A 27,998-nucleotide genomic window follows, 5' to 3' on the forward strand; every position below is an offset into this window, starting at 1 on the left:
CGCCTCCTCTATCCTTGCCACCTGTTATATGCATAATGGATAGATGCCGGGCGCATGAATTACAGTGGCCAAGTTTTTTTTTTTTAACCACCTGATTAGAGCCAGAGGCTCAAAATAGGATGGGCTCAGTTGAGGGGGGTCACAGAGACTGCGCTCCGATCCCACCCAGGTATGTTACAACAGTGAATGACAATTTGCTGCTGGAACATTGATCCTCAATGCAGCCAATCAGAAGTGGATGTGAGACCCGTTTTCCGATTGGCCGAATATAGAAGACTCCTGATTGGCTGAGGAGGAGGGAGGAAGAGGAAGCCACCGCTCCCACCGTGATGACCCATGGAGAGCAGAAGAATGGAAGGCCATGGGGTCATGGGGTAACTGCAACCGACCGACCAGGTGGGGGTGTGATATACTGTTTGCCGCCCCCCCAAAAAAATTCCACTGGCCGCCACTGCCCAAACGATCGCCGGCAACACTGATCATTGTATGTTGCTGGCAGGGAAGCAGAATACATTAGCTCAGCAAGAGTGATTGCCCCATCCACATTAAATGTGTGTAGATGGGGGAATCAGCTTTTTCTTTTCCATTAAATTTGATGGTTGAACAAAAAATGTATAATAACTGAAATTAAAGCTACACCTGAAGAAATAGGAAAAACGAATGGCGCTAGTGAATAAAATCACAATGACTTTGAATCAATAATTCTTATATAATATAAATATGGCATACCAACGTGCTTGTGATGGAAGATTTAAAGACTTGAAGAAGATTGAACCTTTATTTCTTTGGACTATTTATATATATATATATTTTGTGTCACTAGTCACTGGGTGATATATGTCATATTTATATTAGAAGAATTATTGATTCAAAGTCATTGTAATTTTATTCACTAGCGCTACTAGTTTTTCCTATTTCTTCAGGTGTATGGTTATTATTTCAGTTATTATATATATATTTTTTGAAGTGGCAGCTCTATTCACATTTTATCGGTGCAGTGGTGGTATAGGTTATATCAGGGGCGGTTATATATATCTGTTACCAACAGATTATTGTCAAAAAAATTATAATGTTTTATATTATATTTTATAAAACTTTATATTTTCCAAAATGATATAATAGAAGAACACACCTATTCAATCACTCTCTACCCAATTAGGCAGGGCCTAACACTACATATTTGATAAATAGATCTAAATCAGATTGTACACTCAGATTATATATTGTATGGTGATCTTTACAGGCTTCCAGGGACACATTTCTCCTTTTCTAAGTACTACATCTCTCCTTCACATAGGCAGTTATGTGATCGCTCAGCTCCTGCACACTCTTCTGAATGAACAATCTATGTAAGAAGAAAGTAAGGTAGAAAATGACTGAAAAGAAACCCTTTCATCCTTATGTTTTCAGAAAAATATACAGAAGAAAGGACTGCAGATACGCAGCTACAACTTATGCAGGAGGAATTGTTTTATCTCTGTGTGTCACCTAATGCTAGTCACTTCATTATGTATATAAGGGTTTACAGCCACTTTAAAGGGTAAGTTCAACTTTTATAGAAAAATCTCTAAGGTGAACTTACACAGGACCTCCGACCCCAACCCCCCCCAGTCACGTTGACCTGGATTACGGTGATCTCCAGTTCCGTGCCCTGGTATAGTCACCTCAGGGGTCCGGGGCTTAGAAATCTTCAAAATGTACCCCATCAGGAGGGACGTTTTAGAGCATTCTAATTGGTCGGCACCATCACAACAATCAGAACCTGCATATCCCGTCCTGCTAGTGGATAAGAAGACATGTGAATCCCAAGGAGATTTCTAAGCCCCAGACCTGTAGGGCAGCTATACCGGGGATCAGAATGGGAGATCACTGGGCAGCAGATCATTGGGACTGGGGGGGGGGTGTGTGAGGAGGGGGTCCTGTGTAAGTTCACCTTGCAGATTTTTCTGTAAAGGTGAACTTACACTTTGAGGACAAAAAGTTATATATATATATATATATACAGACATGAAAGTGATTCTGACCACGTCAGAAGACTATGTGAAATAAGGATAAAGCTCAAGAACAGAAAATGGGAAAAAGTAAGAAAAAACGGTGCATTCATCATTAGACTAGGACATTTAATAACACATGCAAATAAAAAAAAAAGCATCACAGATTTTTTTCAGTTGTTTTGTTAGCTGAGCTATAGAGATAAAAAAAAATGCTGATCTTTAGTATATGGCTATACTGACCAATAGAAAAATCATCTAATTGGTACTTGTGCAAGAAGGTGAAATAAGGAGGTATATTGCTATTGATTAAGGGGTTAAATCTACCATGGTCCTTGTAATTTTTTTTTCCTGGGTCTACCTCCAGTTACACAGAATTGCCCAGGATCTTTCTAATTCCAGATACAGAAAGCATGCATGTGTAGTTTAATGTGACTTAATTATTTTAATGGAAAACCGTACTAAGTAGAATATAAAGGCTGCCATTACAGACCATCTTCTATAAAAAGACTAAAGCTCAGGGTAGAACGTGGTTAATAAATGATGTTTCATTTTAAAAAGTTGTCTCAGTTTACCTTAATCTGGAGTTCTACATAACGCATTTGAGCCAAATTTGGTCAAACTCTCATGTGTCCTTCTAGATTGGGCTACAAACTGTTATAATTTCATTGTGTGCTTTGCTGGTCCTCTCTTCCCTAGCAGGACGTTAACAATAATGGGTGGCATGGGCATCCACAGGTAGGTGCAAGTGCCCCCCGCCCCCCAGGAATCAGGGATCATACCAGGGGTTCCCCACTCAGTCCTTATCCAAGCGCTGGCGGCCAGCCCTACACAGTTTAACAGGGCCAGTGACAGCTGGTGGGAGGAGCAGGACAGTGAAGCCCTCAAGGGGTGGGCAGGATGACATCTAATGTGATAATGATATTATTGAAAAGGGTCAGAGCATGGGTGACCTTAAAATGATGCCCCCCCTGAAAAAACTTCTGCAGATGCCCTTGATGAGTGGCTTAGAAAAGCACATTACAAGATTCAGCAGCTAGTGTTCCAAGAACATCCAATTAGCAGAATGGGTGATATAGTGTGTGCATTACAGGAAAGAAAAGAGAAATAAAGAGAAAGAAGAAAAAAAAAGGTGGCCAGATAGATTATTTCCTCTGTATGCATTCCAAGGATATATATTCCGTTTGGACAGTAGTGTACTAAATGAACTTACCATTTGTTGTGTGATCTGCCAAACTAGTCACAAAAGTAACTGCTGGCGATTTGGCTAATCTGGCCATTTGAGCTGGTAGCAGTGGTTTGACTTGAGCTTCAATTCTTGAATTGCATCCTGGGGAAAAAATAAAAAAGGACCATCATTTAAAAATTTTTAAAACTGCACTTAGTTCATCCAATATACCATATGAACAGATAAAAAGTCAAAGAAAGACAAAACACTTCCAATGTCAGGACATAAAACGCTGCCTCTGTTTTCCGACATCTTTAGTTTTCTTTTTTTTTTTCACATAGGAATTTATTGAATTTTGATCAAAAACATGACCACATAAGAAAATCCTCCAAAAAACCATGGGGGGGTACAAACATAAACAATCGGGTTGATGTAACAATACAAAGGTTATTCAGGTTAGTCAAAACAGAGTATCAATCATGAAAAGTGAAGCTGTAAGCATCAGAAACCCCCAGGTACCATAGAAGGAACAAAGAGGCTTTGAGACAGAAAAAAAAAAAGAATTCTATACAAGTATTGTTCTATATTAGAGTATACATTTTGATCCAGATATACCAAATACTATGGAAATTATGTAAAGTGCTGCGTTTCAAGCCATCAATCTTTCTTGAAACATAATTTTTATTAACATGCATCATAACAGTTACACAGCGTGGATCAATAGTTGGTGTGCAGGATTACATAACTTTTTGTGACAATGTATCAAGTACTTTGTATATACAACGGGTGTCAAGACCCAAACAGTAAAGCAGAGTGGGCATGAAATGATACATTCAAAAATGCACAACAGATGTGAGAACTGGAAGATTATAAGGTAATAGACACTCAAGGACGAGGTAATGAACCTTCCTAAGTTTGTGGGTCAATCCCGGATAGGGATCGTCAGCTTGCGTGATAGACAATTTTCAGTGAGGGGGACATAACAGAGGTCGGGGAAGGAAGGAAAGAGGTGTGAAAAAGAGACAAGGAGGAACAGGGATGGGGAAGTGGAGAGAGGCAGGAGGGGTAGGGCCGGCCGGCGCGCCCGGGCACAGGGGCTCATAAAGGAAAAAAAGTTTCGAGTAGTATTGAACATGCTATATCAATAGTCTGATGTATCCAAATGGACATCCACAGGCAAAAAATGATCGGCCCATGGTTGCCAGATTTTATTGTGTTTGGGGAGACGGTCTAAGAGTTTGGCTTCAGTCCTACTGTGAATCATGGCCTGTGTTACCCTATTTTTAACGGCAGCCAGGGGTAAAGTTGGGGATTTCCAGGCGTGCGCTATGGTTTGTTTCGCTGCAGTGGTAAGCTGGAGAAAAAGTTTCAGTTGATTGCGAGTGCAACATTCGGGTGATTTATTAAGTAAAGCGAAGACAGGGTCTGGCTGTAAAGTGAGTTTAAATAAAGTGGATGCCATGTGGAACACCGCTACCCAGAGTTGCTGGGCTACCGGGCACGTCCACCAAATGTGCAGGTGGGTGCCAACAGTGTTACAGCCCCTAAAGCATAATGCTGAGTATCCTGGAACGTATTTGGCGATTCTAGCTGGAACTAGGTACCAACGCATTAATACTTTAAAATTGGCCTCAGAGGCGACAACATTTTGAGATGCGTTCTTGGTATTAGTCCAAATCTCGCTCCAGGTGTCAATGTCTAGGTCTTTAGACAGATCAGTCGACCATCTTGTTGCGTATGGTGGGAGGGACGGGGGGGGGGGGAGATTAAGGTAGGAGTATAGTTGCGAAATGATACCTGGGGCATGTGGGTCTGAGTCGCATATTTTTTCAAAGAGTGATATGTGGTGTTGGGTCGGACTGGGCTTAGGAAGGGATTGTAAGAAATGTAATACCTGAAGGTAACGGAAGTATTCCGCACGGGGGAGGTGATACTGTTCTTGGAGTTCGTGGAAAGTTTTTGGCACTCCGCCCCTCAAGAGGTCTAGGACTCTGGTCATGCCTGCTCCGAACCAGGTTGTAAAGAGGCCTGGTTCAGTGAGAGCCGGGGGGAAGAGCGGGTTGCCAAAAATAGATAATAGTGGGGTGTGCGAAGAAATGAGTGCGGAGGACTTGCGAGTGGCGTCCCAAATTTTCAGGGAGTGCATAGTAACTGGGTTTGTAAGGGAGCCCCTCTTGGAATGGGGCAACCAGAGTAGGTTAGAAATGGCAATGGGGTGGACATCTACAGCTTCAAAGCTAACCCACAGGGGGATTTCCGACTTAGCATGGTAAAGAGCTAGTTGAGCCACCTGAGCAGCTCTATAATACAGTAAAAAATTGGGCACCCCTAGGCCGCCCTGTGTCTTGTGGCAGAAGAGAACCGATCTAGCAATTCTCGGTCTGGTCGGTTCCCAAATATATTTAAGTGTTTTATTTTGCATGATACGATGAAAGTATGGGGGAACCGTGATAGGGAGAACTCTATACAGATAGAGTAATTTAGGTAGAAGAGACATCTTGACCGCTGTAATTCTACCCAGCCACGAGACACAAAGCGGCTGCCACGAAGCCATGATGTTCGTAAATCTCTTGAGTAAGGGAAGGTAATTTGTACGGTAGAGGGAGGACGGGTCGTTCGTCAATTGGATGCCTAGGTAAGGGATGGATGATGTGGACCATAAGAAAGGGAAATTACTTTGTAGCTGTTTAAGGTCAGCTGTTGGCAGGGACACATTGAGGGCCTTGGACTTAGTTTGATTGACTTCTAGGCCTGATATAGCAGCAAAGCTATCTAAAAGTTTACAGAGGTTTGGTAAAGTAATGTGAGGGGTCGTGACGAAAAGTAGAGCGTCGTCGGCAAACAAGCATAACTTATGTGATGTTGAGGCTAGCTCGAGACCACGTATGTCAGGATGTGCTCTAATAAGAGCCGCCAGAGGTTCTATTGCTAACGCGAATAGGATGGGGGAGAGGGGGCATCCCTGTCTCGTGTGGGAAAGGGCGATGAGCGTGAGCCGGCATATCTAACGTAAGCTTGGGGATAGGCATACAAAGCATTTATCCAACTTAGAAAATGAGGGCCGAAACCCCAACGTTGTAAAATATAGTGAAGGTATTGCCAGGATACTGTGTCGAATGCTTTGCGTATGTCAAGCGAAAGCAAATGCATTGGGATATTTCTTGATTTTGCTATATGCTGGATGAGAATCACACGACGGATATTGTCACTAGCTTGCCTCTGGGGGATGAATCCCACTTGGTCTTTATGTATCAATCTACCTATAAGCGGGTTCAGGCGTAGAGCCAAGACCTTGGCGAGGATCTTGACGTCCACATTGAGCAAAGAGATGGGCCTAAAGTTGGACCAAATTGAGTGGTCGGAATTGGGTTTGGGGATCATGGTAATGATAGCTGTCAATGAGTCCCTGCCCAGAGACTGACCCTGAAGGATAGAATTAAAGGAATTTGTAAGAATTGGGGCCAATGTGTCGGAGAATTTTTTGTAGTAGGCTGCAGGAAGGCCGTCGGGTCCAGGGCGCTTATGGGGTTTGAGAGACTTGATGGCCGCCAGTACCTCAGTCAAAGTGATGGGGGCTTCCATTATGTCGAGATTTGTAGGGGATAGCTGGGGTAGTTGTAGAGGATGAAACAGGGCATCAGCTTGAGAGGTAGAGAAAGATGTTTTGGCTGTGTATAGCTTCGACAATTGAGTGCTAAACTCAGTAAGAATTTTAGCAGGGTTACTAGTGGGACCTCTCTGTGGTAATCGAAGTCTGATGGGCTTATATGATTTCTCGGGGTTCCTCAAACGCATCGCTAAAAAGGTATCAGGTTTGTTAGCTTTGATGTAGGCAGTATGAAAGGATCTACGGATCTGTTTGTCGGCCTCTTCAGTTAAAAGTAGGTCCAGCTCTAGTTTTGATTTCTCAAACGCCAACCTATTAGAAATGGTAGGGTCAGATTGGAAAGAGAGATAGTGTCGGTGGAGAGTGGCCTCTAATTGGCAGGATCGCTCTTGCCTGATCTTCTGGAGATGTGAGGCGACAGAGATACACGTGCCCCTAATAACCGGTTTGTGAGCTTCCCAGAGGAGAGTGGGGGAGAAACCTGGGGTGGTGTTATGGGTGAGGTATTCCGTGAGGGCAACTTGGATATCTAAACAATATGATGGATTGGAGAGGAGAGTTTCGTTCATGCTCCATTCTCTGCTAACGGGAGGAGGGATAATGGAGGAAACAGCCGTGATTGTAGCGCAGTGGTCTGACCAAGTGATGGGGTAAATGCGTGAGTGGAGGAGAGTGGGAGCAGAAGTTACGGGTATAAAGATATGGTCTATTCTAGAGAAAGACTTATGGGGATTAGAATAGAAGGTATAGTTTTTCTTAAGGGGGTTACATTCTCTCCAGGTGTCTACCAGTGCTGCTTTTTGGAATTGTTTACGAAGTTTCATAGAAGGAGCAAGTTGCTCTGGGGAGTAAGGTGACCTATCCAGGTGAGGGTAAAGTACTTGGTTGGAGTCACCGCACATGAATAGGGCTCCTACTTGGTGAGTTCGGATGACCTGGAGAAGGTGGGAGAAAAAAGGGTTGGGATTCGTGTTAGGAGCGTAATAAGAAACTATTGTAACAGCCGTGTCCTGAAGTAGACCTGTGAGTATAAGGTATCGACCCTCAGGGTCTTTAATTTCGGTTCTTGGGGTGAATAGGAGGGTGTGATGAAAGGCAAGAAGGACCCCTCTGTGTTTTGTGTCTGCAGAGGCTGTAAAGACTTGGGGGTATTTAGAGTGAAAGAATTTGGGAGTAGCGTGTGTAGAGAAATGGGTTTCCTGAAGGGCCACTACGCCTGCCTTCAAGGTAAGAAAAGTGCGAAATGCCTTGACCCGTTTTTGTGGTGAGTTGAGTCCTTTAACATTTAAGGACAAGATGTTTAGGGGGGCCATCGCGTGAGGGAAGGAGTATGTTCGAGGGACCCGTCAGGGCCCGAACGCGCCGACCAGCCAAGGAGGAAGAAAGGGAGGGGAGAGGTAAAGGAGAGGTAAAGAAAAGGAGAGAGCAGGAAGAGGTTGTACAGGGGAGAGGGGAGAAGTGTGAGGCGGTGTGAACAAAGGCACACCGCCCAACAAATTGGTGTTGCGGTCCGCTTGGCCTGTGGCCAGGCAAGCGGAGTGTGCATCAACAAATGGGGGGAGCAGTGACGGCTCATCGCCGCATACCCGTAAAAGTAACATTAAACAGTACGGTTTAAGAAAACAAAACTTAATAATAACAAGCTCTACCAGGTAAATGTGGTATTTCAAGTATACGTAAAAAAGATTGTAAAGAGATTCCAGTCATAATAAAAAGTAAACCGTAAAGGAACAGTACGGGGGATGAAAAAAAAAAAAAAAAAAAGAGGGGGGGGGGGGGGTTATACAATTAGCTTTACGGTATGGCTTTGGAAAAGTTATTGTAAGAATCATATGAATGGTAGAGATGTCCATACTAAAACAAACAATAAAAAAGGGGAGAAAAAGAGAAAAAAAAAATAAAAAAATAAAAAAAGGAAAAAGAGATAAATGGAGTACCGTAAGAATATCAGGGCTTGCAAGTCCCAGTAACCGGCGGCTCAAAAAAAAGAGAGGACGCCTAAGCAAAAAGTTGGGCAAAAAAGCTGGTAAGGGCGTTTTTCAGCGGGGGATAAAAACCTTCGGGCTAGGGAAACCTACGCTGGAGGAACGCTTCGGAGTGTCCCGCTTAGCAGAAGAGGAGCTTGGGGTAGCTTGACGATTCCGTCTTGGTGTAGCTGCGTAGGAGTAGGGAGCAGGACGAGCTGGGGTGCGGGGGAGAGATGTATCTTGAGGATCAGGTGCCACGAGGTGGAGTGATTCCAATAGGTTCTGTAAGGCCTCAGATGACGAGCAGGTATGTTGCTGACCTTGGAAGGAGAAGTGGAGCGCAAAAGGGAAGCGCCAAGCATATTTTATCTGATGTTGCATCAATATTTGAAGCTGCGGTTTCATGGCACGTCTCTTCGCAATCGTCGAGGGTGCAAGATCAGTGAAGAGTTGATATGTGTGGCCTTGGAATAGCAGGTCTTGCTTGTTTCGTGCGGCCGAAATCAGTTGCTCTTTCGTTCGGAAGTAGTGGAGTTTCACTATTATATCTCGAGGAGGGCCTTCGGGTTGACGACGCGTAAGCGCCCTATGAATCCGATCGAATTCAAGACGTTCGATCGGAATCGACGGGGACAGTTCCTGAAAAAGAGCGGTCGTAAAAAAGACTGGAGGTCGTCCACTGTCTCGGGAATGCCACGAAGACGAAGATTTGATCGTCGTGAGCGGTTTTCTGCGTCCTCCAAACGAGATAAGAGGACTGCGTTGTCATCACGGAGACTAGCTTGGTCACGGACCAGTTCTTGTATGGTGAGTTCCGTGTCGTCCGCCCTCGTCTCGAGGTCTGCTGTGCGCTGGCCTAGGTCACGGATCTCGCGGGTTAGTCTATCTGTTATTTGGTCAGATGTGGCTTTGAGGGCCTTGTGGAGCATGGTCTCCATGTGTTTCAGAAAGTCTGCTTGAGACATACCTGTCTGTGGGGTAGATTGCGGTATGCTCGTGGGTTCTGTAGGAATATCCTCCTCATCGCTGCTCTCCTGGTGCTGCGGGTTGGTAGTGAGCTGGGCCGCCGCTGAGGCCTTCGCCGCCATCTTGGAGGAAGCACGCGCCAGTGCTTCTTTGATTGGTTTCGGCTTATTTTTGCCCCGGTGGCCGGTCAGAACCATTCCGGGAGAAGCACAGGGCGATCCGCAACGTGGGTCCTCAAGAATCGAGGTGACTACCGGCTGGGTATGCGGTGCTATTGCTCGGGATAGCGGCGGTGAGAGCGGAGCTCTAACGGGATGCGTCCGTCATGGTGAGCTTCGCGCATGCGCCCCCCAAGCCATCAATCTTTCATAAGAGCAGAACAAATTTACTTCATCCATGACATCGGACTAGGGTTGCCACCTCATCCCTTTAAACCCAAACACATATAAATTACACAGGTACTGAGGCTAATTGGTGCAGATAAGGCACCAAGTGAGTTTAAAAAAAAAAATTCTCAGTTTAGGCCGATATGTATTCTTCTACATATTTTTGGTAAAAAAAGAAAAAAAAAAATAGCAATAAGCGTATATTGATAGGTTTGCACAAAAGTTATATTATAGTGTCTACAAAATAGGGGATAAACTTAAAGCATTTTTTTTTTTTACTAGTAATGGCGGCGATCTGAAATTTTTATCAGGACTGCAACATTATGGCAGACACATTGGACACGTTTGACACTATTTTGAGACCATTGGCATTTATACAACGATCAGTGCTCTAAAAATGCACTGATTACTGTAAAGATTTCACTGGCATCGAAGGGGTTAACACTAGGGGGGATCAAGGGGTTCCCTGGGAGAAAATTCGAATTGAAGGGGGAGGGGACTGACTAGAGGCTAATAGGAACACACGATCTGTCACTCCTCTCAGAACAGAACAGGGATTTGTGTGTTTACACACACATACACACTTCTGTGTTCTGTCCCTCGTGCTCGCGATCGCTTGTGGCCGGCGGTCATCACGACTGTTGGCCACAGGCATTGGCAACCCCCGCAGTGCAATGGGCAAGGGCTACCCTGATGCCGCAAGCTGACGTATAGCTATGACGGTTAGCGGGATTGTCCCGACATGCCGCTGTAAAGTGACGGTGGCTGGTCGGCAAGCAGTTAAGTATTTAAATCTAAGCTGTTAAACACAGCATGTAGCATAGACTGGACCCCTTTATTCTGCTATGGAGGAAGCAAGGGGGGCAGTCTGACAGCACAGATCAGATTGTCTGCTAGTTTAGTCCAAAGTTGGTACTTTGTACAGTGGCTATAAAACCTATGAGTGGAAAGTAAATTATTCAACTCACTCTAGTCCCTAGGCATATATCTTTAGCAATATTAATTTTCAAGTCTGTGATACTATTTAAACATGTCTATGTCATGTGGGTAATCCTATTGATATGCTCTATTGTTTGTGACTTAGTTGTTACATTTTTTTTATTTTTTTTTATTTTTCCGTAGTCCATAACTTCATATAATTTTATTGTGCTTTAAAATTTCTACACAGAGTAATGAATTCAGAGAACAATTAATTGAGTCAATAGACTTAAATCTATTGCTTTTATTTGATTCCAAAGGGCAATAGGCGCTGTAATATATCAATTGATTAAATAATCAATATCACTGACTTAATTAATCATGTAAACTTCCTGACAAAACATATGCTATAAAACTGCAGTTCACCTCAGTCCCAAGTCTCAAGCAATAGCAGGGAAATCAGTGAGATTTGAGTGAACTTTCCAATTGCTGATTGCTCTAATTTGTTGCATTTTATGGAAAATGGGGAAATGTGACAAAGTTAAAAGCCTAATCTTAACACTTAAAAAAAAAAAAAAAAAAAAAAAAGAAAAAGCTGTAGTCCACCATCATGTGATCTTGTGCAAGGCATCTTCTGTTAGTGAAGACCAATGATCCACCAGTGGAATCAGACTAGTCTTGTTGCTTTCCCTTATCATGATTCTTCATTCAACTGCAGTCTTCTCTTCTGGAGCCCTTGAGGACCATGTCATTGTAATACTGAACTGAAACAGCCCACATCACTCAGGCTATAGTAAGCAAAGATAAACCCTCCCATTCTGCAGGCTAGAAGAATGAAGTTACAGGTCCAAGTACGTTACATGACCCTCCATTCAGATAAATAAATGGGGTTATTAGGTAAATTAATGCACTGTAATATACAGCGACGGGAAAATGTATTTGATCCCCTGCTGATTTTGTATATTTCCCTCTGACAATAAAATGATCAGTCGATAATTTTAATGGTCGGTTTATTTTAACAGTGAGAGACAGAATAACAAAATACCCAGAAAAACTAATTTCAAAAAAGTTATAAATTGATTCGCATTTTAACGAGTGAAATAAGTATTTGATCCCCTATCAATCAGCAAGATTTCTGGCTCACGGGTGTCTTCTATACAGGTAATGAGCTGAGATCAGGAGCACTCTCTTAAAAGGGAGTGCTCCTACTCTCAGCTTGTTACCTGTATAAAAGATACCTGTCCACAGAAGCAATCAATCATATTCCAAGCTCTCCACCATGGCTAAGACCAAAGAGTTGTCCAAGGATGTCGGGACAAGATTGTAGACCTACACAAGGCTGGAATGGGCCACAAGACCATCGCCAAGCAGCTTGGTGAGAGGGTGACAACAGTTGGTGTGATTATTTGCCAATGGAGGAAATGCAAAATAACTGTCAATCTCCCTCAGTCTGGGGCTCCATGAAAGATCTCACCTCGTGAAGTTTCAATGATCATGAGAATGGTGAGGAATTAGCCCAGAACTACACAGGAGAATCTTATCAATGATCTCAAGGCCGCTGGGACCATAGTCACCAAGAAAACAATTGGTAACACATTAAGCCCTGAATGACTGAAATCCTGCAGTGAAGGTAAGGTCCCCCTGTTCAAGAAAGCTCTTTGGCATCAACTTGCCGTGTTTGGAGGAGGGGGAATGCTGCCTCTGACCCCAAGAACACCATCCACACCATCAAACATGGAGGTAGAAACATTATGCTTTGGGGGGGATTTTCCGCTAAAGGGAAAGGACAACTTTACCACATCAAAGGGACATTGGACGGGGCCGTGTACCGTCAAATCTTGGGTGAGAACCTCCTTCCTTCAGCCAGGGCAGTCAAAATGGGTCATCGATGGGTATTCCAGCATGACAATGAACAAACAAAGGATTGGCTCAAGAAGAAGCACATTCGTGGTCCTTGGAGTGGCCTAGCCAGTGTGCAGACCTTAATCCCATAGAAAACATGTGGAGGGAGCTGAAGGTTCGAGTTACCAAACTCCAATGACTTGGAGAGGATCTGCAAAGAAGAGTGGGACAAAATCTCTCCTGAGATGTGTTTCAACCCTGGTGGCCAACTGCAAGAAATGTCTGACCTCTGATTGCCAACAAGGGTTTTGCCACCAAGTACTGTCATGTTTTGCGAAGGGGTCAAATACTTATTTCACTCATTAAAATGCAAATCAATTTATAACTTTTTTGAAATGCGTTTTTCTGGATATTTTTGTTGATATTTTGTCTCTCACTGTTAAAATAAACCTACCATCAAAATTATAGACTGATTTTTACTTTGTCAGTGGGCAAACATACAAAATCAGCAGGGGATCGAATACTTTACCCCCCTCACTGTATATAATTATATATATATATCCTGTTTCCCCAAAAATAAGACCTACCGTACTTGTCGGTGATGGCTGCAATATAAGCCCTACCCTGTTTCCCCCTGAAAATAAGCCCTATCCTGAAAATAAGACCTGCAAGGACTTTAACTAGGGCTTATTTGGGGGGTAGGGCTTATATTGCAGCATTATTTTTGGGGGAAACAGGGTATATATATATATATATATACTCTTTAAAAACTGGATATTTGATTAAGCCTTCTGTAGAAGGACCTGTAGGACCCCAGACAAACTCCTTTCTGTCTCCTACACACGAAAACCATCTTTCAGCTTGAAAAGAATTGCTGTGTAATGTATAGTTGGTATATTGCAATTTTTTTAATTTAAAAAAATGAATCTCTTTAAACACAAATGTTTCTGGTTCCTTTCACTCCTTACACAAAGCAGAAATCTCGTATAATTAATTACTATAACTTTCCAACTAAAGAAAATTTATCATCTGTGACATATATATCAATGTTTTAAAGTAAATTGCCTCTAAAAAGTTTCTAAGGTGGCCATTAATCATGTTCAGTAATTGCAAAAAATATCAGAACGGCGAACTGCTCCACCCCAAATGAATGGTACCTGAACAAATACTGGAGCAGATACAAAGAAGTGCTCTGTTTTGGCACATGACTGTGTAGGGATTTGTTAAACACTTCAAATGGACAAATAGTACAGTTAGGTTCAACTGGAGAAAAAAGCACCCATAGAGGTAGGCACCACATCCCCAAAAGTAAAGAATATAACGGGTGGAAAATAGATAGGGATTTTAACAATGCTTACTGTCAAAGGATAGGCGATATATGATATAAAATTATATTAATTTTATTCAAAACATGATTAACCACTTGACCACTGGGCACTTAAACACCCTTAATAACCAGACCAATTTTCAGCTTTCGGTGCTCTCACATTTTGAATGACAATTACTCAGTCATGCAACACTGGACTTATATGAAATTTTTGTCCTTTTTTTCACACAAATGGAGCTTTCTTTTGGTGGTATTTAATCACCGCTGGGTTTTTAATTTTTTGTGCTATAAAAGAAAAAATACAGAAAATTCTGTAAAAAAAATGAATTTTTCTTTGTTTCTGTTATAAAATTTAGCAGATTAGTAACTTTTTCTTCATAAATTTTGGCCAAAATTTATACTACTACATATCTTTGGTAAAAATAAGTACAAATTGGTGGATATTATTTGATCTTTGTGAAAGTTATAGAGTCCACAAGCTATGGTGCCAATATCTGAAAATTGATCACACCTGAAGTACTGACGGCCCCCAAATGACCCCTTTTTGGAAAGAAGACATTCCAAGGTATTTAGTAAGAGGCATGATGAATTTTTTGAAGTTGTCATTTTTTCCCACAATTCTTTGCAAAATCAAGATTTTTTTAACTTTTTTTTTTTTTCACAAAATTGTCATATTATCAGTTTATTTCTCAGACAGCATATGCATACCACAAATTACACCCCAAAATACATTCTGCTATTACTCCCGAGTACGGCGATACCACATGTGTGAGACTTTTACACAGTGTGGCCACATACAGAGGCCTAACATGCAGGGAGTGCCATCAGGAGTTCTGGAGCACCCAGGACAATTCTGACATTTCTCTCCTACATGTAAAAATCATCATTTATTTGCTAGAAAATTACATAGAACCCCAAAACATTATATATGTTTTTTTAGCAAACACCCTGGAGAATACAATGGTGGTCTTTTTATCTCGCACGGTATTTGCGCAGCAATTTTTCAAATGCTTTTTTTTTTTTTAAAAACTGTTTTCTGCTAAAAAAAAAAAAAAACACAGTAAAGTTAGCCCAATTTTTGCATAATGTGAAAGATGAAGTTACACCGAGTAAATCGATACCCAACATGTCATTCTTCAAAATTGCACAAGCTCGTGGAATGGCGCCAAACGTCGCTACTTAAAAATCCCCATAGGCTAAGATTTAATTTTTTTTTTACTGGTTATATGTTTTGAGTTACAGAGGAGGTCTATGGATAGAATTATTGCTCTCGCTCTAACGTTCGCAGCGATACCTCACATGTGTGGTTTGAACACCGTTTTCATATGTTGGCGGGACTTACGTATGCGTTCGCTTCTGCATGCGAGCACATGGGGACAGGGGCGCTTTAAAAAAAGAAAAAATGTATTGTTCATTTTACTTTATTTATTTTAGTTTGACATTTTTTTCCCCAAAAATAAATTTTTTGATCACTTTTATTCCTATTACAAGGAATGTAAACATCCCTTGTAATAGGAATATGGCATGACAGGTCCTCTTTACAGTGAGATATGGGGTCAATAAGACCCCGCATCTCACCTCTAAGCTGGGAAGCCTGAAAAAAAAAAAAAAAGATTCTGGATTTGATCGTATTGGCGAGTCGGTAGAAGCACCGGAGGGCGGTGGGAGGGGGGGAGGGGGTCTATGGCTGGGTATTGCAGGGTATCACCGACTATGGCTGGGTATCTCATAGTATGGCTGGGTATCTCAGAGTATGGCGTTGCAGAGTATTGCGTTGCAGAGCATTGCAGGATATTGGAGGGTGTTGCAGAGTGTTGCACGGTATTGGCGGGTGTTGCAGAGCATTGCAGAGTGTTGCAGGGTATTGGTGGGTGTTGCAGAGCATTGCAGAGTGTTGCAGAGCATTGCAGAGTGTTGCAGGGTATTGGCAGGTGTTGCAGGGTATTGCAGAGTGTTGCAGAGTGTTGCAGGGTATTGCAGGGTATTGCAGGGTATTGCAGAGTATTGCAGAGTATTGCAGAGTATTGCAGGGTATTGCAGAGCAATGCAGAGTAATGCAGAGTATTGCAGAGTATTGCAGAGTAATGCAGAGTATTGCAGAGTGTTGCAGAGTAATGCAGAGTGTTGCAGAGTGTTGCAGGGTAATGCAGAGTAATGCAGAGTATTGCAGAGTATTGCAGAGTATTGCAGAGTAATGCAGAATAATGCAGAGTATTGCAGAGTATTGCAGAGTAATGCAGAGTAATGCAGAGTATTGCAGAGTATTGCAGAGTATTGCAGAGTAATGCAGAGTATTGCAGAGTATTGCAGAGTAATGCAGAGTGTTGCAGGGTATTGCAGAGTAATGCAGAGTAATGGCAGGGTATTGCAGAGTATTGTCAGGGAATTGAGGGGTTAATTTTCGGTGAGCAGCGATGTGGGCACTGCAGATGCAGCCCACATCGCTGCTGACACCGATCTCTTCCCCCTCCGCTGTTCCGATCGGTACAGAGAGGGGAAGGGAGGAACCGGCGTCATAACATGACGCCGGTTTGTTTACAAGTGATCACTCCGTCATTTGATGGAGCGATCACGTGGTAAACGGCCGCTATGAGCGGCCGTTTACCGTGATCCATGATGCGCCGGGTCCTGTGGACCCGGCGGTCACGGATGCTCTCGAGTGCGCGCCCCAGGGGGCGCGCGAGAGCAGAATTCTGGGAGGACGTCATATGACGGCCTCCCAGAGTTAAGAAACCGCCCTGTAGCCGTCATTCGGCTATAGGGCGGTTGTTAAGTGGTTAAAATAGTATAAACAACAACAATAATGTACAGTGGTGGTCTGTATAATCAAGAGATAGATTGAATGAAGATATATTGTTGCACATTATGCCGACATGTTTCGCAGATATGCTTCCTCAGGGAATGTGCGATTAATAAAGCAATAAACTCTCCCAGACCGAGCAACCCACTCCAAACCCCTGCCAGATGATATACAACCATTTGGTAACCCCACAGGTCTAATGTCACCAAAAAAACGTAGAGGGCAAAAAGTCCAGTTAAAATCAAGTTCGTAGAGCCCAAGAGGGGAATGACTAGAGATGTGAACTCCAATGAGCGATGCAGAGTGTGGTACTGCAAGAGGAAAAATACAAAAACTCTGGCTCATCAAGTTTAAGTTATGTCCTCTGGCACATATGGCCCAAATAGACTGATTTTCACTCTGTTCATCACTAGAAGTTAAATTGTCTATTAAGCCTAACAATTAAATTTTATTTAGAAAAAGGGAACCACCGCTCCAGGATAGCCCTCCAGGGTGGATGCTCTTCTTCCTATTAATAAGCCCCAGGTGCTGGCTGATACATACACAATAGGCAGGCAAGCAGGAAAAAACTCTGGATAGCTGCACCAAACTGACGTGTTTCACACTAGAATCAGTGCTTACTCATAGCAGATGAGCAGCTATGAGTAAGCACTGATTCTAGTGCGAAACGCGTTAGTTTGTACCCTTTTCCTTTGCTGTGGACTATTTGATGTGATGTGACCCACGATTTTCAATAAAAATACAGGATTTTAAGTCTTTTTCCAGTGTGCGGCTATCCAGAGTTTTTTCCTGCTTGCCTGCCTAATGAACTTTTATTTGCTGCCTTTTGGAATGTTAACTATACTATAAAAAATATTTTGTTATTTATATTTTTATATTTGATCCTTGCACAGGTACCTGCTGATCCTACAAAATCCAATAGGCTTCCAAGTTCCTGCATGGTCTGTTTTGTTTTTGCAAGAAGTGCTATCAGCTCTGCCCAGGTCACCTCTGTTAAATACAGACCACAATCCCATATGTTTCCTTATGAGAGATGGAGCAGTTTTGTGGTTCTAACGCATTTACTGTCCTAGGACAACAACTCTGCTCCTCATTGTCGCCTTACGATAGAAAGGGTGTTTCTGGCAGGATCAAGTTAAAAACAAAAATAAATAAATAATGCAGCCATCGCATTTACACTTTCAGGTCAATTGCTCAAAGTATTGACAAATAATGTAAAAGAAAAATTGACAAGGTTTTTAATCATCTCCTATTCCTATGCAAAACGTATCACGGTCTTGGCTTTAAAGCTGAAATCCAACTTTCTTTTCACTAGAACTGAATGGAATGATCAATCCCAGCAGATATCATGCCTCTGTACCTCTGTACTATTTTGCTCTGTTGTCTGCAGATCCCTGATCTTCTGGGTTTAGTTGTGGCTTTGTATCATGTGACACTCTGGATAACAGCCTTTCTCAACCTTTTCAACACAGAGGAACCCTTGAAATAGTTCTCTAGTCTTGAGGAACCCCTGCTAAAAATTAGAAATCTACAACTCATAATACATTAGTGTGATGGTCAGTGAGACGAATGGTCCTCACACTTGTGGTCATTGGGAGGAATTATCTCCTTACATGTTCCCAAAAAAGCTCAATGGTGTCGGTGGGAACTTATCTAAAGGCAGAAATTACCCAGTGCTGAAGGAACCCATAGCAACCTCTAGAGGAACCCTAGGATTCTATGGAACCCTAGTTGAGAATCACTGCTGTATATCCTACAGATAGACTCTGTCCCTTCCACAGCCACGTCCTTTAGCAGCTTGAGTCTATAAAACTCACTTTTGTAGTCTTACAGACTCTGCAAATGATGTAACTTCCATCACAGCTCTAAAGGTAGGTGGGATTGAATACATCCTAGTTAGCATTCAATCCCACCCAGTCACACCTACAGAACAAGTCCAAACCTCCCAAGCCCTACCGGAACATCTTTATACACAACTAGCTGTGCTGCTGCTGTGCAGGATTGAATGGTTCCCAATTAGAAGTCAATCCTGGCTGGCTAAATATGCCGACCAAAGAGTCCAACCCCGCAGATCCCAGCCTCTCAGAGCCCTGCTCTCAGTGAAGAGATGAATTTACATATGAAGGAAACACCTTCAAAATAACCTCTCATGGCCCTTCCTCTGTAGTCTTGCAGTGTACCATTGTTAAGGCCCATACACACGATCAGACTTTTTGACAACAAACATGCAAATTAGCTGTTTTAAGGCAACATCCGACCGTGTGTACGCTCCATCGGACAAAATTTTGCGGTTTTCATCTGTCTTTTGTTGTCTGTGCGAACGTACAACCTTTCCGCCAACAAAAGTCCGATGGAGCAAAGTCTGATCATGTGTACAGAAAACCATAGGACTTTTGTACAAAGTACAAACAACATGCTCAGAACCAATGCAAAATATCAGACAGCAATACAGAAGTTGACCAAAGGTGGCGGTAAAGAGAAGAAAAAACACGTGATTTGGTGAAAGTTGGCTGAAAAAGTCCTGCCATGTGTATGCAATACAAGTTCACAGCCAACGCCCTTTGTACAAAAATCCACGGGAAAGTTTGTACAAAGTCTGATCATGTGTATGAGGCTTTACAATGACACAGGAAGAGGTATGACACATGTACACCTTTCACCACCCACATGAAGGCCCAATAACAACCACAGTAACCCTAGGACCCACCCACATCAGCTCCCAGAACTACAGGTACAAGTGATTCCCATAGCCTGCCCTGAAACTGCAGAGGCTCAAAGGATCATGGGACATGTAGTATCAGGGATGGAAAAGAAAAGAAACAGGAAGTCAGAGAACTTTGAAATTCAGTCAGGAGGAGGAGTGACATCACCGACACAGAAACCTGCTGTATACACCTAAAGGAGAAGTAGGTTACACACAAACTGACAGTGGTGTTGTGATTCATGTACATGCACAATGCATCTGTTGTTTTGGGGAGGAAATGCTGGAGTTATTCTTTAAATATGTTTTTTTTTATTATTAAAAAAGTAAAGCTATAGCTGTAGGCGGGGTTCTGTGGTGCACATGAGCAGATATACCCATTGTGGCCAGTGCAAGTACATTATTTCATACAAGGGAGAACAAGGAAGCGGACTCCGAATGAAGTACAAGCCGGAGGGTCAAACGTTGTGTGGAGTTATAATTAACATATCTATAATGTGAAATAATGAATTATTTCACATTTACCCTCATTATAACGTGCTGCTCCTATTTGTTGTTATTATACACATCTAATTACATAAGATTTGTTTATCTGCGCGGGTTGGTGGTATTTCCACTTACTTACTACTAACATATGTAAAATATGTGTAAACAAGTAGGACATTTGTCTCATAATAATTCATATTCAATAGAAAATGAATATACTACACACATAATTAAATACCTGCATAGAGAAAAATATTGAATAAAAAACATTATTTCATACATAAAGACATAATTCATAAATAATCCAAAAAAATGGATAGCACATGATACAAATAATAAAGCCCAAAATTTTATAGCATATGATTGGAATATAGTTAAATACATAATGCATGAACAGAGTCCACAATGACGTGGCATCCATTCATGCAACGGGAAAAAGTGTGTAAACATGTAATATATTGCTGTAATAATATATTATGCATTTCTAGTTGGTCTAATATAGTCGCAAGTGTGAAAAAAAAGAAAAAAAAAGAAATGGGGGTAAACCACCCTATATAATACTTACAGGGTATCTGTGTGTAATTGATACGGTACTGAGGGTAATTATCCCCATATGGGGAACATTTTTTCTGGGAGCTGAGGTGGTATGTTAGGCAACAGACAGCCCAACAAGCAACCCTCCAAAGGATGGTCATGCATTGGGCTGTGATATATGGGTGAGCATGTCCGATCGCAAAAAAATAAATTGGCTATGTAAAAAGTAAATTAAAATTGTGAGTGATATGTGTATTAACCACTTGCCAACCATCCTGTACCATCCTTGTACTGTGGCAGAATGGCACGCCTGGGCCAAACGACATTATGTAACGTCACTTCGCCCTGTGGCCACTAACTAACTGCTCGCCAACGGAGCCGATGCCAGTGATGCAATCACCGCCAGGCTCCCACAATCGTTCGGGGCACACGGAGAACTGGGATCTGTGTGTGTAAACACACAGTTTCCGGTTCTCTGAGGGGAGAAGAGACATATTATCTGTTCATACAGAGTATGAACAGCGATCTGTCATCTCCCCTACACAGTCCCATCCCCCCTTCAGTTAGAACACACACTAGGACGCACTTGACCCCTTCACTGCCCCCTAGTGGTTAACCCCTTCACTGCCAGTGACATGTTACAGTAATCAATGCAATTTTATAGCACTGATCGCTGTAAAAATAGAAATGGTCCCAAAAATGTGTAAAAATTGTCCGACGTGTCGGCCATAATGTCGCAGTTCTGATAAAAATTGCAGAACACCACCATTACCGGTAAAAAAAATGAATAACAAAAATGCCATAAAACTATGCCCTATTATAACTTTTGTGCAAACCAATAAATATACACCTATTGCGTTTTTTTTTTACCAAAAATATGTAGAATAATACATATCGGCCTAAACTGAGAAAAAAAAAAATTTTTTTATATATTTTTGTGGGATATTTATTATAGCAAAAAGTAAAAAATAATGTGTTTTTTTCAAAATTGTCGCTTTTTTTGTTTATAGCGCAAAAAATAAAAACCACAGAGGTGATCAAATACCACCAAAAGAAAGCTCTATTTGTGGGGAAAAAGGGTGTCAATTTTGTTTGGGTGCCATGTCGCATGACCGCGCAATTGTCAGTTAAAGCGACACAGTGCCAAATTGCAAAAAATGCTCTGGTCAGGAAGGGGGTAAAATCTTCCGGGGCTGAAGCGGTTAAATAAACAGTGCGTGAGATCCCTTGTAGGATCATTATGTACATTATTTCATATGTTGCAGCCTCTGGACAACTTTCCTCTGATTAATACCTGCACATATATTTACTATTTCGCTCTGACAGTGTAGGACGGGCTTTCTCAACCTTTTTAATCCTAGAGGAACCCCAAAAATTATTTTCATGCCTCGAGGAACCCTTACTAACACCAAATCATCAGGGGTCAATAGGAACAATGCTCTTTATACTGGTGGTCAATAGGAAGAATGTTCCCCTTAAAGTGGTGTTCAGAATGCCACCCTTAAAGACAGCTAAAAAGATATTCGGGTGTCATGCTGCTGGCTTTGCTATGTGGTGCTGATCCTTGAACTCTGTAGGCATCATCAAATAGCAACAGACGAAAAACAAGCTCTGGACTGCCGCACTCTTCAGAAGACCACTTTCTTTTATTGGAAAATCACATCACAGCTCAACAACCACAGCGAACAAGGAAACATTGCCATCAGCAATGTTTCCTTGTTCGTTGTGTTTGTTGAGCTGTGATGTGATTTTCCAATAAAAGAAAGTGGTCTTCTGAAGAGTGCGGCAGTCCAGAGCTTGTTTTTCGTCTGTTGCTAGTGGTAATAGCCAGCGCCTGTGGCTTCCAAGCCGAAGCGAGAGTTTACAGCCTGCATGTGTGCTCCTGGAGTGATGAGATCCCTTCTCCATCATCAAATAGGTGGTTCATCAGCCGACACTTAAGGAACCCCTAGCAACCTCTGTAGCAGGGATATGCAATTAGCGGACCTCCAGCTATTGCAGAACTTCAAGTCCCATGAGGCATAGCAAGACTCTGACAGCAATAAGCATGACAACAGAAGCAGAGGCATGATGGGACTTGTAGTTTTGCAACAGCTGGAGGTCCGCTAATTACATATCCCTGCTCTGGAGGAACCCCAGGGTTCCATTGAACCCTGGTTGAGAATGGCTGCTGTAGGATATAGTTCTTTTTTTACCAGCTACTTTGCTTACCACTTTCTTTGCTCTGTGAGTTGGTCAAAGTTTTTTTTTCTCCTTAATGCGTAGACATGCAGATCTCTTAGCGCACTTTACAGAACAGAGGTACAAATACATTATTTGAATGTTCAACACGTCTGGCAAACTAGGCCTGCAGTGTACAATTTGTTAGATTGATTCAGTGATCGCGTTTGCTATGCCTGTTTACATCTGTGTGCTCATATAAGCCCGCATTGCAAGTATAGTGTAGCAATTTATCCTTGTTCTTTTCCTTTAATAAATCATTATATTCAAATGAGGGAAGGAGTGAGAAAATAAAGCATGGTCAACATACCATTTAACTTTAGATTTTTTTTCTATAACATGTTGAGTTGACTTCAGAATAGCAGCTCTGTAACTGATAAAGGCTGATTTATGTACTGAAATCAAGTTTTTGTTGCACTGACATTGCAATCAATGGAGGACATAAAGGTTTTAAGATTTTATGTGCCAGATTCACACTCGGGAAAATATGCAAATAAAGCCTGTTATGCATCCAAAATAAATATGGGTCCATATGTTTCTCCAAGAAAATAAATCTAATCAGAAAATGATGTGAGATGCTGCAGCATTCATCTCTGTGCTCCCTTTACTGCTAAGCAGCTGTGATTTTACACCCAGCAATGAGAGATTATGACGGCACTTTGAAGACAAGATGTAGATCTGCGCTGACTATGAAAAGGCATAGCGGCATGTCTTTCCTTCAGCGGATCTTATTTCTAGAGGTTTGTTTTCCTATTCTGCGCATGCTGTTGAATTTTAAAATTGCACCATCAGCCATAATTGTCAAGTTAGAGGATGTAGTGGTTATGAAATGGATTAAACCCTTGCACTTAGAAGAAATGATTGAACCAGACGCTGATACAGGAAATCAGGAATCTCATTAACAAAACTTAAAAAAAATGGTTCACTGCTAGGAATGAGCTTGAAATTTTGATAAACCTGATTTTGCTGTGAAATTAGTGGTTTTACATTATACAAGAATATCAGGAATATTTTATTTATTTATTTTTTGGCTTTTTAGACAGTAGTCCAAATAGAAACTTTTAAGTTAAAAAAATGTAAAGATAGAGTATACCCTTTTGCATATGTAATTGTTATATATATTGTTATATTGTTATATATATTTATATATATATATATATATATATATATATATATATATATAAATATATATATAAAAAATATAAAATTAAAATATCTAAAATAAACAATTACCATATTTATCGGCATATAACATGCACAGGCATATAACACGCACCTTCCTTTTAGGAGGGACGTTTCAGGAAAAAAACACATTTTAAATGAATGAATGAAGAACTTTGAAGCAAAATAAGGGTCAGTGCCCATCTGCAGCCTCACAATTGCCCATCAATGCAGCCTGATTAATGCCCAGCTACAGCCTCACAATTGCCCATCAATGCAGCTTGATCAATGCCCATCTACAGTCTCACAATTGCCCATCAATGCAACTTGATCAATGCCCATCTACAGCCTCACAATTGCCCATCAATGCAGCTTGATCAATGCCCATCTGCAGCCTCACAATTGCCCATCAATGCAGCTTGATCAATGCCCACCTGCAGCCTCACAATTGCCCATCAATGCAGCTTGATCAATGCCCATCTGCAGCCTCACAATTTCCCATCAATGCAGCTTGATCAATGCCCATCTACAGCCTCACAATTGCTCATCAATGCAGCTTGATCAATGCCCATCTGCAGCCTCACAATTACCCATCATTGCAGCTTGATCAATGCCCATATGCAGCCTCCCCTTTGCCACAAATGCAGCCTGATCAGTGCCCATTTGCAGCCTTACCTCAGGTTACTGCTGCCTAGGAGGGGACAGGGATGGGGGCGGGACGAGTGCTGTCAGATTACATACAGCACATATCTGTTTACTCAGCAGCCTCTTTAATACAAAGTTCTATGATAGACAGAACAGTGGTCCAATGCTGGCCCAGGAGACGGAACTTCCTATTACAGAGGCCGCTGAGTAAACAGGATATTCTCGCTGTATGTAATCTGACGGCTCTCGTCCTGTTCCCTCCCCGTTGCCTCCTAGGCAGCCCAAATTACAGTATTGGCGTATAACATGCACACACCATTTGCACCCGATTTTCAGGGTGAAAAAAGTGAGTGTTATACGCCAATAAATACAGTATGTCTATTTTTTAATTGCCATGTGCCCCCCACCTCTGACAACATTTTTGTAGTATACATAAGTTTATTTCAGTTGTGTTCTCTCTAGACAAATAAGGTCATCATTTCCCATTTCCAATTGCTGAGTAGATCCTTAAAGCGGTGTTACAGCCAACATTAATAAAAAATACCCCTTTAATACTCATACCCAGTGTATTCCAGTAAAGGTATTTTATATGCTAAGGTCAGTTTAGTAATTTTGCTGCATTGTTTTCAGTATAACAGCTTGCTACGACCCGGCGATGCCTATTGCCATCCTGGGATTGATGACACACATATCCCAGGAGACAATGCAAATCCGGAAATGATGCATGGGGCCGCGGCCACTAAGAAGGAAGTGAAAAAATAAAAAGGCTAAAATAATGTAAGTGATCCCCCCACCCCAAAAAAAATGCCAAATCGTTACAAGTGTACACATTAGTGCTGGATGGTTAGGACTATAAAATGTGGGTATAACTTCGCTTTAAAGTGGTTCTAAAGTGAGAAGGTTTTTTAACTTAATGTATTCTGCTGTTAGATTCCTAGGAGTAAGTTTTTTCTGTTTAATATCTATGGAAAAATGTAATATCCAGGGTATGCATAATTTATGTATCAAAAACTTGTTCCCATTATCTCAATAAGCTGAGCATAATTTTCGGACTTTAAATCTTAGTTTGGGGAGGAAAGGAGGATCTAAATCTATTTGAAACAGTGCTAATCTCAGGCTGGGTTTACACTGTTCTCCGTTTTAGGGATGAATCAGGCCCAGATTTCTGGCTGAATTTCGGACCTGAAAGGGAGCCAAAGATGCACAGGACCCCTGTGCAATCCGCTCTGCGGCTTCCACGGAGATGTGTAAAACTGCTCCATTGAGAGCCGGTCACACTCTCCTGTCATGCTAAATCCCGCATCCAATGCGCACTAGTGTGAACCCAGCCTAAAGGTGTCTTTAATTTTATGAAAATCCATTATAAAAGTAAAAAAAAAGAATAGAAACAAATGTGATTAGATTTAAAATAATGAGACATGATAAACATATGTAAAAAAAAAAAATTTTTTTTATCAAATCACTCTTTGTGGGTTATGATATCAAATGGTATGCACAGTAAAACATTAATCTACAAGATCCCAGTGGAAAACCCTTCTTTATAAAGTGTGTGTATATGAATATGTGTATATATATATATATATATATATATATATATATATATATATATATATATATATATTTTTTTTTATATCTATATATATATATATATATATATATATGTATAGTATATAGAGAAAGAGAGAGAGAGAGTAAAAAATAGGATACATTAGTCTATATAAAATATAAAACGGTATCTGAGATAAAATCGGGGTTCTCATTGGAGTTCATTGGAGTATCAAGAGCAATTGAAAAAACAAAAAAAAAATCTGAAATTACAAAGAAGGGCAAAAATCCAGAACAGATGATGGTGAGACACTTGGTATAGATTTTCCCATGTACTTAAAAGGTGGTCAAAGTAATTAACTGAGCTTAATGGCTGGGGTTCAGCAGCTCACAACAAAACAGGGACTCCCTTAGGCGAGGTGGTTCTACTGAGTTGAGAAATCCAAGCATAGTAGGTCAATAAAAGTGACAAATATTTTGAAGTGTGATTGCAAGGAAAGCAAAGGACAGCCAATGTGTTTCAGGGGCCACCATATCCCCTTCATCAGGGCTTGATGGAACAGCATAATATTATATGGACTCGAACATGCTCATATGCAGACTGGTGCAGGGGTTATTAGCCATCAGTGGCAGTATTCACGGCAAAATGGAAAGGCACGATTTCCCATTTGTTTCTCCAGGGAAGGCATTGTCCTAGCATAATGATGCACCCCGAGGAGTTGTGTCCTTGACGTCCTGGGCTCACAGGCAGTGAGTTGAATGCAGTGGCGGTACATCCATAAGGGCACACGGGCGCCGCCCCCTCTCTCCAGCCACCCCTCTAGCACCAATATATAGATTCATGCATTGCATGAATCTATCCATGTCCGCCACTGCCATCCCCTATATAGGCGGCTGGCCCATTTTCGGGCACTGGGCGCCTGAATTACCGTGCCATAGGCTCTAATAAAAAAAGGTGACCTGCGACCTGGGTGCTCGCAGGTCACTCAACGGTGTTAGAAAAGTGAATGAATATTCGCTTTCCTAACACTAAACCGCCTCTCCGCCAATCAGCTGATCGGATCTGTTACCCATCACCTGATTGGCTGAAATGACAGGCGCTGTGATTGGACGCCATCAGGCGTCCAATCATAGCAGAGGACGGGAAGAGAGGATGGGAGAAGACATTGATGTGCATTGAGGAGCTGTTCCACTGCCACAGGGGTACACACAGGGTACCCCACAGGGTAAGTATAGACAGTGGGCACACTGGCAGCATTTCATATGGCAGAGTGGCTGCGTTTGATGGGGCCCAGTGGGAGCATTTGATGGACACAGTGAGGCTGAATTTGATGGGCACAGTGAGGCTGCATTTGATGGGCACAGTGAGGTTGCTTTTGATGGGCACAGTGAGGCTGCATTTGATGGGCACAGTGGCTGCATTCAATGCTACACAGTGGCTGCATTCAATGCTGCACAGTGGCTGCATTTGATGGGGCACAGTGGCTGAATAAGATGGGCACAGTGGCTGCATTTGATGGGGCACAGTGGCTGCATAAGATGGGCACAGTGGCTACATAAGACGGGCACAGTAGCAGCATTTGATATGGCACAGTGGCTGTGTTTGATGGGCACAGTGGCTGCATTTGATGGGCACAGTGGCTGTGGTTGATGGGCACAGTGGCGGCAATTGATGGCACAGTGGTTGTTTGATGGTACAGTGGCAACAATTGATGGGCACAGTGGCTGCATTTG

The 27,998-nt window shown here is 42.0% G+C and overlaps 1 protein-coding gene across 1 annotated transcript in view; it reads right to left on the bottom strand.

The window, feature by feature from the left end:
- Nucleotides 1-27,998, bottom strand: part of TCERG1L (transcription elongation regulator 1 like) — a 390,196-nt gene that overhangs the window by 120,436 nt on the left and 241,762 nt on the right. The window contains exon 5 of the mRNA XM_077455545.1: nucleotides 3,205-3,321. Within this exon, the coding sequence (XP_077311671.1) occupies nucleotides 3,205-3,321 (117 nt within the window). The remainder of the gene's footprint in view (nucleotides 1-3,204; nucleotides 3,322-27,998) is intronic.

The sequence above is a fragment of the Lithobates pipiens genome, unplaced genomic scaffold (genome assembly GCF_037356315.1).
Source record: "Lithobates pipiens isolate NorthernLeopardFrog02 unplaced genomic scaffold, aLitPip1_a1.2 Scaffold_25, whole genome shotgun sequence".
Classification (NCBI taxonomy): Eukaryota; Metazoa; Chordata; class Amphibia; order Anura; family Ranidae; genus Lithobates; species Lithobates pipiens.